At 34.1% G+C, this 18,745-nt stretch overlaps 1 protein-coding gene across 1 annotated transcript; it reads right to left on the bottom strand.

The window, feature by feature from the left end:
* Positions 1 to 11,239: 11,239 nt before the first annotated feature.
* LOC105958790 (NADH dehydrogenase [ubiquinone] iron-sulfur protein 1, mitochondrial) lies at positions 11,240 to 15,996 on the bottom strand. The gene is made up of 5 exons (XM_012982796.2): positions 15,248 to 15,996; positions 14,537 to 14,783; positions 13,325 to 13,619; positions 12,561 to 12,935; positions 11,240 to 12,411 (listed from the first exon to the last, which is right to left on the bottom strand). Exons 1-5 carry the CDS (start codon positions 15,651 to 15,653, stop codon positions 11,506 to 11,508), a joined length of 2,229 nt encoding a protein of 742 aa, XP_012838250.1. The 5' UTR covers positions 15,654 to 15,996; the 3' UTR covers positions 11,240 to 11,505.
* Between the last annotated feature and the right edge of the window lie 2,749 nt (positions 15,997 to 18,745).

Genomic DNA, 18,745 nt, shown 5'->3' with positions numbered 1-18,745 from the left:
TTATTATTATTATTATTATTATTATTATTATTATTATTATTATTATTATTATTATTATTATTATTATTATTATTATTATTATTATTATTATTATTATTATTATTATTATTATTATTATTTTATTGTTGTTGTTGTTGCAGCGGCGGCCTCCCCTAGTTCCTTCATGATCTGCCTCGAAACCTATATGTTTATAATTTTTATAAATATATATTCATTTAATTGCAAATAATTAAATTTTTAAATAATAATTATTTTGCTTTACAGCTAGCAAAATTACATTGAAAGGGAGGAATATATATGGACAAAACTTGAGAAAAGAAGACGTGTTTGTTTTCCATAGTGTGCTATCATTGCCAGCCAAGTGTTACATACTTACATAGTTACATATATATAGGCTCTTTTTTATTTATTTATTTTTCAATATTAAATATTTTGTCTACCGTTCTCAGGTTATTATTACAGTTGACCAATGAAGTTATACATTGGTTTATAATGTAAGTCAATTACGATGTCTCTTCATCAAGAAACTAGGTTTTCAACATCATTTTCTAAAATTTTGCACAGGCGTTGTAAGGGGCACAATTGTCTTATTTTGGCCACCAAAGTTTTTAACGGTGGAAATCAAAAGGATCAATTCATATTTACATTTTTGGCTAAATTTGAGGTTAAAAATTAATTGCAATATTCTCGTTCCAAAAGAATTTCGAAAAAATAACGAAAAACTTGTTTCAAATTGGATATATAGAAAAATCAACCGAAAATAATTTATTGGTTTCCTATGGCATTGATCCCGACATATTCTGCAAAGCTCAAGACAAGTAAAAGCTCGATGGAATTGGACCTTGAAGCAAAATATAATTAATAAGAATGATCTATAATGGTATAGTCAAAATCAGACACAATTTTCATGTGGCCAATCCCGAAGCGAATATTGTGAATCGACTTAGTAAACTAGACGAATGAGAAAAAACAAGTTAGAGCGAGCGACCTGGGAAAGCGACGAGCACTGACGGTGGAATGTCTTTTTATCGAGATAAGTTGTTATTTGTCCAAAAAGTCCTTAGGGGATCTAAGCATATAACTTAATCTCTAAATCTAATAACAAAATATATCCATGAAATGAGAACATAGTAAACTCCTATTGTATGTAAACAATCACTTCTTTTCTCTTATATCGTCGTTGGTGTATATATATCCCTCTCGCTTTTAACTTATGTGCACCACATTTGAAGGAGGTTGTCTTGATGGTCAGAGTGCTAACTTCGTGGCATGAATGCAGACATTTTCCCTCGTTTTGGGCGCACATATTCCTACCGGAATGGACTTTTTCATGTCAACACATACTCTTAAAATAATATCATGAAAGCACAAATAAATGCCACGTCTGAAATAGTAGAATTAGCATTTTCGGAAAATATTCCATGGAGTGAAAAAGAATCTGTGAAAAATCACACCATGAGGAGATCGGTAAGACAAAAACAAACGTCAAACGGCTTGACTTCAAATTCTTCCATCAACGTTTTTGAAATTATCATACATGACTCCTATATGTTTATTTTAGTTTTTACTTCTCGTGCGCTTTGCAAACTTTTGCATAAAAGTGGAACAAATTTACTCGGTGTATATATTTATATGGTTGGCTTGGCTGCATAGATATTTCTCTATAATAAAAAAGCAAAAAAAAAAAAAAAAAAATGCCCCGCATGACATGGTCCAGTGAGTTGACTGTGAGAGCGGTGCCTATATAGTTTGCTGCAGATTCATTTCATATATGATAAATTCATAAGATAAAGATATGTGCATAAAAAAATTAATTAATGTTTCTTGGACTGTATATTAAAGAACCTAATGCCCCTTGAGATTATTGATTGTCGTAGTCCGAAAATGTAATATTGCATGAAAGCAACTAGTAAGGCAGCAGTTTTTAAATTAATTAATTAATTATTTGTTTTCTTATTTCAATTTTGTGGAATTTTGAAATATGATTATTAGCCCGCTTTTAAAACTTGTGAAGGCTCTAAGCATCTTCTCCAACCCCATTGTATCTTATATATAAAAGAAAGAAACGCTGGGCAACCCTAAAAAACTCTAATGGTATTTCTGTAATTATTTATTTTTAATATTTTTTTCTACTAATTTCTAACTACAATTTTTAACAATTATCAAAATTAAAACTAACCCGTGAAGAATCCTACCTTATTGCTACTTATGTAATTATTTATTTTTAATATTTTTTCGGTACTAATTTTTTAACTATAATTTTCAACAATTATTAAGAGATAAAGCTAGATATTCGATTTGTTAAATCTTAGTCTATTTATTTGGATTATAAATCTTAATATGAATAATACTACATTATTTAAAAAAACTAATATTATATAAAATATGAATAATACTACATTATTAAATTTTACTATATTAATATACTATATTTTCTTATTATGTATTAAATTGATTATTTTTTTTCACTATTTAAATAATATCCCGTGCATCGCACGGGGAAAAATGCTAGTTAATATAACTATAAAATATGTCACTTAATATTTGAAGAAAAATAAAAACTAAATCTTACGATTTGCAATGTGTCATGAGTTAACGACTCACTTTTTTGAGAAAATAATTTTTGATTTAATTCACGATTTAGTAATTATGCTCCCTGAACTTCAAAGTAAATTTACTCGATCAATACGCAATATAATCAGTGGCGGATCCAGGACGAAAATTCAGGGTATGCCGGCTGTGCCGAGTCCAAGAATTTACTGTATAGTGGGGTTAAATTTTTGGAGGTTTGGGGGCAGCGCCCCCGGAAAAAAAAATTTGAACCGTTTTTTGTTGGATAAATTAGGAGAAGGGAAAAAAAATTGAAACTTTTTTTTTTGGATAAATTAGGAGAAGAAAATATTTGGGACTTTTTTGTATATTTTGAATTTTGGGTGGACTAAATAATAATATATATATAATATAATGTGTTTTTGGGGAGAGGGGCTAAAAAGACAAGAAAAAATTTAGGACATTTTTTGTATATTTTGAATTTTGGGTGGACTAAATAATAATATAGATACAATATAATGCGTTTTTGGGGAGAGGGGCTAAAAAAAATAAAAAAGTTAGGACTTTTTTTGTATATTTTGAATTTTGAGTGGACTAAATAGTAATATAGATATAATATAATGTGTTTATGGGAGAGGGGCTCAAAAGAAATTTAGACAAAAAAAATTAAACAATACTTTTTGTACCATAATGGAGTCGAACTTATAACCTCATTTAACAACTTGGAGATCTTTGCCACTAAGGCAAATTTATTTTCGTTATTTGGGACTCACTTTTTTGACAAAATAATTTTTGATTTAATTCATGATTTAGTAATTATGCTCCCTGAACTTCAAAGTAAATTTACTCGATCAATACGCAATATAAATTATATAATATGACTTTAATTAGGTCAAGAAAATGTAGTCCGTCAGTAAACACCTTACACCTTATACTATTTGGTCATGGTTTCGAGACACTCGAAGAAGAATTGGAGAACCGTATCTATCCTCTTCTTTTTTTTTTTTTTTTTTTTCTTTTTTAAACATAAAAAAATGACTTTAATTAGATAAATAATAATTTCACTAAAAGTCACGAGCCGCGCATATATAAATTAAAATAAAATAAAAGCTACCTAACAGTAGACCAGAAATTCGGTGGTTCAATTATTTTTCATAATTTAATAGTAATCTATCTACACGGATCTTGGTCTCTAATCTACTCGTTCGTGTTTTTATATGGGCAGATTATTATTAATTATGTCAACCTAAGAATATATGTTTATATTATTTATATATTAATTTAAACACAGTTTTTTTTTTCTGTATTTACTCATCTTGTCATTTACCAACAACCTAGGTTCAAACATTTAAATAATTCGTTTTTAATTAATGTTTAAGAAAAAAAAAAACAAACAAAAGGTATATATACCGCAGAATTTTTGTCGTCCTGTCTGCAAAATTTATGCATTTCATGGTGTGGTTAGTGGTATATTGCACCTGCTCATAATCTTATCCAGTCTAGGTTTGGGGTCTAAACGAGTCGACCCGATTCGACAAAAGCTCGAACTTGAGTTTTCTATGAGTCGAGCCAGAGCTCATTTTTAGTTGTTCCTGAGCTCGTAAACTTCATTTAAATTCATATAAATAATTAAAAAAATAAATTACAGGTCATCGGTTTTATTTCGATTTTTTATTATAATTTATAATAATAAATTTCTAATAATATTAATTAAAAAAAAGGGTCTTATATAAGATATAAATACCTCGTAACAAACTTTATTAGAACTAAATGACAAGTCCAACTAAAATTTACTTCACATTCTTTATTAAATTCATTCAAAAAATGTCCATTTACTCACAAAATCGAAATTACAACAGATTGTAAATATACTATGATGAACTATGATATTATTTAATATTTTTAAGTTTGCATCTAGCATTTTTTTTTCATTTTTAAGTGGAACACATTGTGGCGTTTTTTTTTTTTTTTTTTTTTTTTTTCATTTTTCATAATTTTTCATTGGGATGTGATAAACGTCGTTCGAGTTTTAATAATATCGTTTCGACTTCAAACGTGATTTTGATCAATTTTTATTCCAAATTTTGCAAAACCTGAAAAATAGGATTTGTAGTATTCTGAGTTAGTTTTCTAATCCAAATTGAATCACCAAAATTGGATGTTGGACAAGAAAGATATACATGAATCAACGGATACTGCCCACAACTTTGATGTATTGAGGTATCTAAAATTTAAAATGTGACTCATTCATGCATAACTTTGTCATACGGCATCCAATCTAGCGGATTTAAGTTGAATTACAAAACTAACCCAAAGGACTATAGTTTTCGAGTTTCGAGTTTTACCAAAATCAAAATAGAAATATGTCAAAATCAGGTTCGAAGTCAAAACGATATTAGTAAAATGGAAACGGCATTTAACATTTCAGTTTTTCATTATATAAAAATCTATTTTTTCCCCTTCATTCTACATAAATTGAAAATCATGATTTCTTTTTCTTTTTCCTTTTTTTCTATTTTTCGTATTGTTTCATTATATAAAAATTTATTTTTTCCAGTGTTCTAAATATCGGTTGTGGCAGCCGATATATCGGCCGCCATATCGGTGGCGGGCATAAACCTTTACAATATTTGTGTGGCGGTTTTGAAAATCGGTTTTTTGACGGTGAGGCGGTCCGAGGCGGTCTGTGGCGGGTCAAACCCATTATTATTATTTTTCAATTCCAACCCATTATCTCTTTCAATCAAACCCCAACTCAGTGACCCTATAAGAAAAACCTGGCCTAAAAAAACAAAAATACAAAACAAATGCAGACACTGCGGCGACATTCTCTATCTCACTATCAATGTTAAATTTTTGTTATGTGCCACCAGACACCATAGACACCCATAGACACTCATAGACATCTGTAGACATCCAAATCGAAAAATCTTAAATTTTCCCCACCAAACCGTAGATCCGTTCCGCCGCCACCACCACCACCACGACTACTCCCCCCACATCCAAACCCACCTCACGACTCATCCCTATTGGTTGCAAAAAAACAACGAGTCTGCCATCCCCTGCCAGTGTCACAGGCTCCAGATGCAACCCCTACACCGAGCGCCGCCATAGCCGTCGTCACCACCATAGCCGCCGTCACCACTATAACCGCCGTCACCATAGCCGTCGCCACTTACCATAACCACCGTCATAGCCTCCATACTATTCCACTATAATTAAAAAGAAAAAAAAAAAGAAAAAAAGGGGGGGGCGTGTGTGAGAGAGAGAGAGAGAAGGGAATGTGCTGAGCGGCGTGAGAGAGGGGAAGAGAGAGAGAGAGAGAGAGAGAGAGAGAGAGAGAGAGAGAGAGAGAGAGAGAGAGAGAGAGAGAGAGAGAGAGAGAGAGAGATGAGAAAAAAAAGAGAGACACGTGACTTTTATTAGATATTGTAAGGGTATTTTGGGTTAAATAAAAATCAAAGGATGTGTATCATTTTTTATTTTGAAATAGGGATGTAGTTAAAATGTTCTATTTGAGTTTGTCAATCATATTTAATTAAGTTTGGTTTGAGGGATGTGAGGCATATTACCCCTTAAAAAATACACTAAATGGCTCAGGCTCGAGTTCGAACTTGAGCTCGTCAAAATAGATGCGAGCTCGAGCTTAAACTTGCCAAACAGTCAAGTTCGGTTCGAGTTCGGCTCGTTTACACTCCTAGCCTGAGTAATATGAAATATGATCGAATCTAGAGACCATTAAAGTTGATGTAGTCCTTTTGGACTATCCCATGAATCTAGACATCTTTAAAGTCTTTCCACCTTGGGTCTGTATGTTGTGGACCTACAAAGTGAGCTGGGAGGAGTGCCCTAGCATTAGCGCTCCGATCCTCAAATTAGAATACCACCAAGATTCATAGACAAATAGTGTAGAGATAAAATATGAGAGTATAGTCATGGTACCTCCTGTTTAAGATGAATCACACATATATATATATATAAGATGGATATGAAACTCTATGGTCAAAGTGGTTAAAGTACAACTGTTTTTTTGTGTACAGTTCATCAGCTCGTTAGAGGGCTCTCTAGGTCTTTAGCTCGTCTGAGATTACAACTCGTCGGAGAGCACTGTTCGTCAGAGAGCTCTCTAGGTCTTCAACTCGTTAGAGGGCTTAGCTCATCAGATAGAACAGCTCGTCAGAGGGCTCTCTTAGTCTTCAGCTCGTCAGAGGGTTCCCTAGGTCCTCAGCTCGTTACACAATATATCTTTCTTCCAAAATTACTTTAGACAAGAAATAATGATCCTACGACTTGTGAGTGACAATACACATTACTTTAGACAAAAATCTTATCACCTTACTGTCAATATATATAATAGTAGGGAAAATTAGCAAGACCCGCCTCATCTAGGAAATGTAGCTAAGAAAAATCTCTCTCTAAAAAATAATTAGAGAAAACCCCTTTAGTTAATAGTTTGACATATTAATAGTAGCATAATACCAATATTGCCCTTATTTGATTATAACTGCTCTTAACCCTAGTCATTATCTCTTCTCGTTCTCCCTCTTTCTCTAGATCTAAAAAATCGTCCAGATTCACCAATCTCGTTCCACTTCCCCCTACCACCACCATGACCTAAATCACGAGCAACTTTTGAAAGTCCGCAGCGGAAACTATGGCGACGGTATTTTTTCGCAGGTGGAGCTGTACAAGAATCTGATGAGACGGGTGAAAGTGGCGGTTGCACGCGACGGAGGAGAAATCAAATCGATGTTGTGATACCAAGAGGAAAATGACACGTCCACGGCGCGGAAGGTGTCCGGAGGAGAAATCAAATCTCTATTCAAACATGTCTAACTTTTGGGAAATTACAAAATGGCCGGTAGGTGTACTCAAGTGTCGGACACAAAATATGTCCAATACACGAATACAGATAGATTAAGAAATTGAAAGTGTTATGCTACGTGGCTATTGCTTTTAATGTGAAATCAGCATCAGCCCTTAACGCCGAAATCATCTTCTTAGCATTAATTGAGTGCATGCCCACGCTTGTTTTTGCATGGACCACCTTAAAGTATTCATAATAAAATATCTATCTAATTTGTACCTTGACTTTTATTAAAGCTTATCTTAATTAGGATGCAATACTAAATTTTTATAATTTGTGTTTGAAAATAATTTGGAACTCAAATCCAATCATTATTGAATATTAAATAAAATATCAATAACTCAATCCAATCATTATCGAAGATTAAAGAAAATATCAATAACTCAAATCCAATCATGATAAGAACAACTTGTCAAGCTATAGCTCTAGCTTTAATGAAAGCGCGCCTTAATTGATAGCAATCTGATTTTTCAAACTTATTACATTATTGGGTAAATTACATATACACCCTCAAGTCTGCATAGAAGTATAAATGAGTTGATTCGGATCATGAGTTTGGTGACTGTGGTCTGATTCTGACTATGTTATAGTCTGAATTTCAAAAAATTGAAAGAGATAAGATTCGTAACTCTTTAACATAGATTCCCATTGCTGGTGCAAATCATTTTATTTGAAATTCGGATGAGAGATGAAATAAAATTTTGAACACTATCAATTTTTTTGTGGGATTTATTCTTCCGAGCTTGATTTTATTTCCTAATTTGCAATATTTACCCGAGATTCATCCGTTTAAGCATATAAATCTATAAAAATACTAAAAACAACAAAACCAAATAAATTTAGTAGAAAAGGACTGAGAAACGAGCAACAACCCATGTCGAGAAATAGGAAAATATAGTGCAAATTATGCATTTATAAAAGAGAAGCAATATAAAAAAATTGCCAACAAAATGATAACAAGGGTACATGAAAAAGTATAACATGCGTGCATAGATATATACAAGTCCTTGTTGATTATTTCTTCATATGATTAGGATGTTAAATAATCCTGTATGGATATAACTCAACTGGTTTTGGGATGATAAGTTGGTATAGCGTTCTAGGATCGAATTCTGGCAGTCGCAATATGAGAATTTCAACTCCAGTGAGAGTTGATTCCTTGTGGGGATCAGGTTCGAGTCCGCTTCCCTAACGGACCCACGTCGAGTCACCGTTATTTACATTGCTCCATCAAATACTTGTCGAGTCAATGAGAGGGGTTTCGCCGTTTCGGCTTTTTTGGTACAAGGTTGTCAAATAAATTTTTTTTTTTTCTTTTTACTTTTTTAATTCATTTATAGGTTGCCAAAATTTAAGCATGTAGAGTTCCCCGTTCTATAATGTCATAACAGTTATCTGACTCCTGTCAAATGGTCTCAAGGTCCAATAATTTATCCATGTAGGGGTCTAATTTGAAATTTCGTTGCTACTCAATAATTCAAAGAGTGTTTTCACCAAAACAAAAAAAAGGAAAAAGAAAACATTAATAATTAAAAAGTGTTGCTTTATGCAAGGAATAGTTATAACTTACATATATTTACTAGCAATTTTCTCCGTGCACGAGTAGCATTAAATAAAATTTAAATATATGATAATTAAGTTATATTAAAATAATTAATTGTGAAATTTAAATTATCAAAATAGCATTAAAAATGTTAAGTTTTGTTACCCCAAATTTGATTTGCTATAAAAGTAAAAAAAAATATTGAAAATGAGGAGATGGAATAAAAAAAATGCAATTAGAGTTTCTTAAATTGCTCTAACGTTTCTTATTTTTTTATATAAAGATATATACAATATATAACGTGTGATTCTTTTAACTTTAATTAATAAAAAGAACATCAGTTTTTAATTGATTATAAAAAACAGAGATATTTCATGATTGAATTACATTAAACAAATGAAAAAAATATATGTGCTTATTGTTGATAAAAAAATATATGAATGAGCAAATAAAATAATTTGAAGACTTGAACATAATAAAATTCAAAATCTAAGCAACATAACTAACTAATTCTTATACACCTATATGTGGATTATTATAGTTACGTTAATTCGATTTTTGTTCGATAACAATTGTTAAATTAATTTTCCTTTTTCTTAATTTCTTTGCATATGTATTTTTTGAAATTTTCAAGTTAGCCGGTAAGGCTAAGCCTAATCTTACCGGAGTTTCTCCCATAGGGGTTTTTAATGATAGGTTGGGGGTTTGTATCTGTTTGAATGTACAACGGAAAAATACAAAGGATAAGTCTTTATCAATTTTTTTAAACCCGGCCGGACCGGCCGGTTGAACCGGTTAAACCGCTAAACAATGCTTTGTTCGGTCCGGTTTGACCGTCTGTAATATTAGAATTCGAGTGAAAATCGGGATTTTTTGCCCAATATTGTGTTTTTTATATATAAAAAGTAAACAGATAAAATTGTTGAACGACGTCTTTTATTTCCCAGTTGAAAAAATTGTTAAATCAAAATTAAAAAAATTGAAATGGGAATACATGTTAACTTTATTACAATTTTTTTATTATTTGAAATGATTCGTTGTGATATGTGTATGTCGATATTATTTGAAAATTAAATTTAATTTACCTTTTAATTGGAAATGAGTAATGAGCAAGGTTAATCGGTAATTGGGTCCGAGTCGGTCAGACACCGACTCACGATTAATCGGTGCGGCGGTGATTAATCGGTGATAAATCGGAAATAAATCGGTTTTTAAAATTTAATATAATATATTTCTAAATATTATTTATAAATACTCCAAATATATATAAAAAGATATTTAAACATAGTTATATCTCCACCATCATGTATATATCCTAATAACATAATAAAAGTTTTATAATTATAAGATCATAATACATAAATATCCTTATAAAATATAAATAAAAAAACAATTTTTTTGAATTTACATTTATTCTTGAACATTCTTGGCATATATCATTAGTTCTTTAACAATAACAATTAACATAAACAAAATAAGGCATAAACTAATATTTTCTTTTATCAAAATCCAACTTTTATTTTGAATTATAAAAAGAAAAAAAAAACCCGATTTTAACCGATTTTGACCCATTTTTGTCACCGAGTTTGACCCGCCTTAAAGGTTTGACCGCCTCAGACCGCCTAAAACCGCCTCACAGGTTTGACCGATTTTTCAAACCGATTTTTAGAACACTGATAATGAGTAATGAGTTAATGTTTGTCAAAGAAAATATGCTTTATTTACTATAAAATTATCTATAAATAATTATTAAAAAATAAAAAAATGAAAAAGCCGGTTGAACCGGTCCAACCGTGACCCACTAGCTTGTTCGGGTCAATGCCCGGTTCGATTTTCAAAACATTGGTCTTTATACAACATATCCAAAATAAATTCAAGACAAGTTTCAAAAAATAAAAGTTTGTTCGGTTACATAATAGTTCCTCTTTTAACTAAAACGTCTGCCACACTATTCAGTTCCCTATACGAAAACACCATTTGGACTTGATCGAACCTAGTCAACATCCTCTACAAACCCTCGACAAGAGTTTAGAGGGAGTTGTGAAGAGTTTCCTTTCCCGTCGATGCAAGACAGAAGAAACACATGAGTCAGTTTCGATGATGAGTTGAGTTATATCTATATCAGCAGCCACCTTTAAACCAATACAAAGTGCCCATGCTCCGGTTGTAGATGCTAAACCCGATAAAATACACCGAGTAATTTTCCACCTTTGATTTACCTATAATCAGACACATGTATACTATATAGTATAGAACAAACCCCTCAAAAATAATGCATATAAGCAAATACCAAGGCAGACATTTTATATCACAACATAATCAATTATCAATTATAAATTACAAAAAAAGATACACATCCATAGATTGAAATTTACCCTGCCATTAATAAGCACAATACTATGGCCACTGCTTTACTAGGGACAACCTTTTGTCCCTCCACCCCTCAAATATAATGAAAATCCTATCAAAACCTCAAGTAAAATAAAACACCAACTTATTCAAAACCCGAAAAAAAAAAAAAAAAAAAAAAAAAAAATCGCAGTTATTATTTCTTGGACAACAAGGCACTGCACTGCGCCATGATCTTCGAAGCCCTCGTAATCGCATCCGTCATATAGAAATTTTCAACCGCAACTCCAAACGGGGCCTTATCAAGCTGCTTCTCGTCGACCTCAGGCCTCAACAAAGAACTCGAAAATGTGGCCCCCACTCTCTCGTCGACGTTCAAAAGATTCGGCGCCACGGTGCTAATCCGTGATCTAACTGCAGCAACTGTATCGTAGGGAACTGGAGCACCCGCCACCTCAGACAAGGCCCGGATAATCTTCCAATCATCTCTCGAGTCACCAACTGTAGGGACTGCAGGAACTGTAGTCTGCGCACACCCTTCTGTATTCTCGTACGTGCCTTCTTTCTCACTAAAAGCCGAAGCTGGCAAAATCACATTCGCACGGTACACTCCTTTATCGCCATGGTGGCCTTGGTAAACCACAAACGCATCGTCCGAAAGTTCGTCCAAGTCCACGTCATCAGCTCCCATTAAATAAACGAATTTCGCTTTTCCGATGCTGTTTTCAGCTTCGGGCACCAAGCCTAGGTCCAGAGCTGCGGCTTGGGAGGCGTTGTGGAGCAATACGTTGAGCCCGTTCCAGTCGGGCCGAACCGCATTTGCGTTCTTCGCAATTTTTTCGACGAGGGAGAAAATTACGTCTTTGTCCTTGCGTTGGAATATTCCGGCGCCTACGATTATGGCGGGGTTCTTGGAGTTTGAGAGCGTGGAGCAGAAGGGGTGGCGGCCCCCAGCGAGCTCAATTAGGGTTTCGGGGCCTGCGCCGAGGTGGTCGTTGTCGTAGTTGAAGTCGGCGGTGGGGCCCACGTAGCCGACCTTGGCGTTGGTTGCTCGCACGGTTTTGTGGATTCTGGCGTTCACCATGGCTGCCTCTACCCTTGGCTGACAATTTTCGAAATATAATAACAATTAGATGATTGTCGAAAAAATAATAAAACTAAACGTGGATTTTGAAGGGTAGTTTGCAAAATCAAAATTTTATCGTAGAGGGGTGTTTCGAAAATCATGAATGCGAGCAATAATAAAATTACCTGTGTACCGACTAAAAGGAAAGCGTCGGCTTTTTCCAAACCACTGATGCTCGTGTTCATAATGTATCCAGAACGCAAGTCAGCATTTGGATTTGGGCCGTTTCCTTCGCACCAAATATTGTTCGATCCCATTTTGTTCAAGAAATCCTTTAATGCAATCATGGATTCTGCGTCAGACAATTTACCAGCAACTCCGACAATTTCCTCAGGTTTGACTTTGTGGATGACATCAGCGACCACTGCAAGTGCGTCACGCCAGCTCACCACCTTGAACCGTCCATCTGGACCACGAATCATGGGATCGTTTAGCCTTTGCCTCTTCAAACCATCGTAGAAGAAACGTGTCTTGTCTGATATCCATTCTTCATTTATGTCCTGCAAATATATTATATGTACCAAAAAACATTCACACTTAAATTTGAAGGGAAATTTTAAAGCAAATGTGGCGTTGGTTATAGTAATTTTGGGTTTACTAATTCTTGATGAACTCCTTGTATTATTTATTAAATATTAGCAACCTACCCCTATGATTCGGTTCTTCTAAGCAAACTACACCCTAAAATCTCACCATACGGGGTTGTATGCTAAAAAAATGCATCATAGGGGGGTGTTATAGCTAATTATTTATAACACGGGAGTTTTTTTGCAAGCAATATAACACAAGGGGTCCTAAATGCAATAAACTCTAGTAATTTTGATTTATATATTTGCAGACAATCCCTTACTTGTATCTAAATTGGACAAGGGTAATTAGGTAAAATTACCTCGTTCAAACGTGGCAAAATCCGCATGACCTCGGGACCTCTACTATCAATACGTATATTCGAACCGACCGCATCTGTCACATCGATGCTCTCTGTTCCCTTTAGCTCCCAATTACGAGCTTTGAAAGCAAAGGGTTTTGAGGTTAGTGCACCAACAGGACAAATATCTATCACATTGCCCGATAATTCACTTGACATTAGTTTTTCGACATAAGTTCCGATTTCCTCTCCACTTCCACGGCCCAAAACGCCGAGATCTTGTACTCCAGCTATTTCTGTTGCAAACCTCACACACCTATTCAGAGTAAAATGAAGATCAAAACTTTCTTCCATTCTTGTTCAATAAATAACCCACATACGCCTGAGTAGAATAATTCGTAAGTAGAAAGTCGGGTAAGGGTGGAAGCTGGAACATAATTTTTTTTTCTGCTATTTCGATTTCTGAAATTTTCAGATTTCGGAACAATATTTTTCATACCGAATTCGGAAATTCTGATTTTTTTGATTTTGTTTTTGTCCGATTTCCGACCAGATTTTAATTTATGAAAATAATTCCAAAAAGTCCGAATTTTTCCCCCGAAGAATACACCTATAATATTACAATTAGTATGTATTTTATATTTTAGGTTACCAAACACTTGAATTTTCCGAAGTCCGCAGACTCGATCCAATTTTTTTTTTTTTTTTGAACTAGTTCTTTTATTCTAATTTCCGAAATTCCGATTGTTTCAAAAAACAATTTGGAACGGAATTGGAATTAGCTTTCCACTTCCGAAAAAAATCGATTCTTTTCCCGGAAGTGCTAATTCCAGTCCGTCCGATTTCCACCCTTACAGACAGGTAGCAGCACCAAAGAATCAATCAAATCGGATTTTGGATAGTCCAAAACCTCCTTTTAATTTCAATTACAGTAGATCAAGGTATTCTTCGTCTAGGACCAATACTGAAAGTATCTAAAGAACTAAGATACTATCATTTTCAGACATCATAAACCTCTTACATCCAACCCTTTATTAAGGTTTCTAGATTCAAGTTAACAATTATAATCAATCATCAGTCGAGAACTATTTAACTTATATATTTGTCGACTGGTTCAAATAGATGTGATGCAGTAACCAATTCAAAGTCATTTACTTCAGGTTTATACTGAAACATTTGGTAATATAAACGGAAACTTGACGAGATAATAAGGTTAAAAATAAATATGCGCACCTTGTACACTGAATACATCGAGTCATCACAGTCTTGACCAAAGGGCCTAAGTTCTTATCGACCACAGATCTCTTCATTTCAGTAAAACGGCCTCGATCCGAACCAAAAGCCATAGACTGATCTTGTAGATCACATTCTCCACCCTGATCACAAATCGGGCAGTCGAGTGGATGATTCATTAAAAGAAACTCCATCACACCTTCTCTTGCCTTCTTTGCAATCGGTGTATCGGTCTTGATTTTCATTCCTATGGGCAGCAGATATTGGAAAACAAAATGTCAAAAAGAAAACCGAAAGCGTTCGAAATATAATCGGAGAATGAAGGTATTATGATAATCGAGCATATGATTAATGAACAGAAACTACAAAGATCGAGCGTACGGCAGACAATCGAAAAGACACACATGTTAAACGAAATAGTGATATACTACAGACACTGCTAAAACGATAAGTATGGTGATTGCCTCGTCTTTTAATAACGTAATTAAGACGAGATTAGTGTTGTGCATACCGAGACAAATCATTTCGTAAAAGACCAAGACTTCACCACTAAACTAAGAAGACGAAGATCTAATATCCTTATTCAATTTCATATAACTCAAAACCAAGAAATGCCCAAAATTCAGCATCAACATTTACCAAACAAGCCAAATAACACATTCCCACAATAAAATTAATTAATAAAAAATTAGAACATTACAATTTACATACCAGGGAGAGCTGGCATGGCGCAAGAAGCGACGGGCTTGGGCGATTTCTCGACCTCGACAAGGCACATGCGGCAGTTTCCGGCGATAGAGAGGCGGTTGTGGTAGCAGAACCTCGGGATATCAACGCCGGCGATCTCGCACGCCTGAAGCACCGTCATTCCTTTCGGGATTTTGACCGGGTACCCGTCGACGAACACCTCGATGGCGTCGTCCGGGTTGGGGAAGTGGACCCGGGCGCCGGCTACAGGTGTCCGCTTCGGGAGATCTGGTTCGGGCTGGGCCACCGCGGCGGCTGCTTCGGAGTTGTGGAGCTCCGGCGTGGAGACGATAGAGCGGCGGAGGAGGGGCCGCCGCGCGTGCCGAGTGGATCGCCAAAGGGCCCGAGAAGCGAGTTGACCCAGTCCCATTATTCAGTATTTGCCCGCGATCGATTGATTGATTGATTACGCCGGATAACTGAGTTATTTGTTTTTCTGAAGGTGGGGGAGAGAGAGTGTGGTGTGTGACTGTTTGTTGTGGCGCTTCTGTCTTCCACAATTTCATTTCATTTTCAGGAAGGAGGATCCGTATACATCGGGTTTAATTCAACGGGTACGGGTTGTCGGTTTACCCGGTTACCCACAAACCTAACGAAGGGAAGTAGGTAGGGGCGGGGGATTCGAACCCAAGATCTTTAACCCATGGGTAAAGACAACCTACTCTGTGTTTGGGATAAAAAAGTTGATTAGTCTCACTTTGCAACCTTACAATTGAATTTTTTGGCACTTTGCACCATTGTAAAACAATAATAGTACTTTGCAGCCTCAAAACATAATAAATTATTCACAATGCACGCTTAATTGAATAATAAATAATAATTCATTTTTTATTAGTTCTTTTTTTTTTTTCGTGTGCAAAATAACAAATTAAATTGTTATTTACTTCAACCTCCAATCTAATTTCAAGCGCACAAAGTGCACAAAAATAAAAATCACACCGGATAATTGCAAAAAATATTATATTTTCTTACAAAATAAAATCAAATAAATTTACTAAATCTTTCGATTGATAGATCTTTTATTGTAATCGGTGAAAATATTAGATATAAATATTTTGAAGAAAATATGTTTTTCAGATAACTTGATAACAAAATAGCTGAATGATTTTTTTTTTTCGTAAAATATTTTTTGCGATAAAAAAAATATAATTTTTAAAACCACTAAAAAAATTAAATTACCTTTATTAGCTTTAAAAACTAGGTTGTGCGTTGGTTGGGTTGGTTAAAAACCAACAATAAAACTAACCCAACCCATCCAACCAACTTTGGTAAATATTGAAGGGGCAATTTGCTATCGGTCCCTCTATCTTATAATTTATGTGTATAAATCCAAGTCAAAATTTCCATATTTTAATAAATTAATAATATTTATTGTGTCAAAAATACCCTTAGCCAAATCAAATCAAATCTCTTAAAAATATCTCTATCAAAACAAATTCCCAAACATCTCTCTTGCAAAATATAATAAAAAAAATAAAGAAATTAGTAAAAAAAAAATATACTATATATTGTACAAATTCATACTCTAAAAATGACACCACCGCCGTACCACCGTCTATCGTGAACTGCAAATAGCAAACTGACGCCTATGACTCTGTGAACTGCAAATAGCAAATGACGCTTATGACTTCGTGAACTGCAAATAGCAAACTTAATATTATAATTTGTATTATAGAATTGCAAACAACAAAATACCAATGATTCAGCCGAAAAACAGCAAATTGGAAAAAAAATAATCCAGAATTTGCATTATTGAGTTACTAAAAAAATATTACCTATGACTTCTCCAAATGCAAACATCAAACTGAGGAAAAAATTCAAAACGAGAAACAATATGTAACATGAATTGCAAAATGCAAAATAAAAACAACGAACAAAAAACTCGAGATACTCACCCAAATCCCTTGCCGCCAGTCCTAACTCCGTCAGAAATCCTATGGCCGCCATCGCCACAATGAACCCAATCAATTGAGTGCAACCCGTCAAAGCCCTCGGCGAGGATGGTAGGGACCGAGACGAAGATATTGTTGGGACGAAGCAGAAGGTGGATTTCGAACGCCGGTGAAAAGGTGCATCAAAATCTCGTAGAAACACCACCCAAGATCGAGGCGAGAATCTCCTGAATTGCCTTCCATCGTAATAACTGGAGAAGTAGAAATTAAATACAAACAACAAACAAGGTCTCCAAAATAGCAAACGATTTTCCCAAACAAAAGCAAAATGTCCCACAACCAAAAAACAAACGAAAAATATTTTGTTATAGTTTGTTGAAGGTTCTAGCTATGGCAGGATTCAAAAAGAAAGAAAGAAATCGGAATCGAAAAAGGGAAGAAAGTAAAAAAATCATCAGAATTTCTTGTCGAAAAGATGCTTATTGGAAAAAAAACTAAAACATAAAAGAAGAGTCCGAAAAAAAAAAAGAGACGAAGGAGAGCGAGATACGGGATAGAGAGGAAAAGAGAGATGACATATTAGATATATAGAGAGAGATATACGTGAGATTGGAGAGAAAGGAAGAGTGATATATGGGATTTACTTTCTTTTTAATTAAGGGTGTTTTATGTAAATGTACTAATTATTTTATTTTATTTATATTATTTTATTTTGTCAAAGGACCTAAATCTATATTCATCTAACAATTAGGATCTCCACCTATATAAGTCCAGAATAAGGGTTGTCTAGCCAATTTCCCCAATATTGAAAACCTCTATCGACCCAATTGACATGGGTTGGGTGGTGGTTGATAACCAATTTAGTGGGTCGGTTGATGGTTTGGTTGATCGGTCATCCATCAAAATATTTGTTAATATTTTATTAGTTGTTACGATGCTATTTTTTTTACAATTAAATATGACTCGTTCAACAATATTCGAACAAAATTCAAAACGGGCCATATGTATTTTAATTATACATAAATTATTCAACAATTAATAATCGTCCTCAACAATTAATAATCGTCCAAATATTTTAGACTATATGTCTTAAAATTAAAATAGTTCAAATTATATAATTATGTCAAATTTATTGGTTTTAGGATTTTGATCAATATTAGACAATTTAATAAATGTGATATAAAATAGAAATTTGAAATTAAATATATTAAACACTTTAAATAAAATTAATAAATAATAAATTAATGAATAAAATTGGTTGGCCGATATTACCCTAACCAACTTTTTAGCATATTAAAAACTATTATCGACCCAACTACACATGGGTTGGTTGACATTATCGACCCAACTTAAATGTGTCGGTTGATGGTTGATTATCCGTCACAAAGTATGGGTCGAAAATGGATTGGTTAGTGATTAAACCGATCCATGCACAACCCTATGAAAAACTCATGTGGGGTGCATTATGCATGATATATTGTGTTTTGGGGGTGCAAAGTACTATTAATTTGTTTGGAGGGTGCAAAATGTCAAAATGGTATATTTCAAGGGTACAAAGTGGAATTAAACT

Source organism: Erythranthe guttata, chromosome 11 (assembly GCF_056151865.1).
Source record: "Erythranthe guttata isolate IM_541 chromosome 11, IM_541, whole genome shotgun sequence".
Classification (NCBI taxonomy): domain Eukaryota; kingdom Viridiplantae; phylum Streptophyta; class Magnoliopsida; order Lamiales; family Phrymaceae; genus Erythranthe; species Erythranthe guttata.
The sequence above is the reverse complement of the archived record's forward strand: the minus strand, read 5'-3'. Positions and strand labels throughout refer to the sequence as shown.

Excerpts from the sequence above, each read along its gene's own strand:
- LOC105958790 (XM_012982796.2), bottom strand. The coding sequence starts at position 15,653 with ATGGGACTGGGTCAACTCGCTTCTCGGGCCCTTTGGCGATCCACTCGG. Across the intron at positions 14,784-15,247 it reads CGCCATGCCAGCTCTCCCTG|GAATGAAAATCAAGACCGAT; the intron begins GTATGTAAATTG and ends TGCTGCCCATAG. Across the intron at positions 12,936-13,324 it reads TTTTGCCACGTTTGAACGAG|GACATAAATGAAGAATGGAT; the intron begins GTAATTTTACCT and ends ATATATTTGCAG.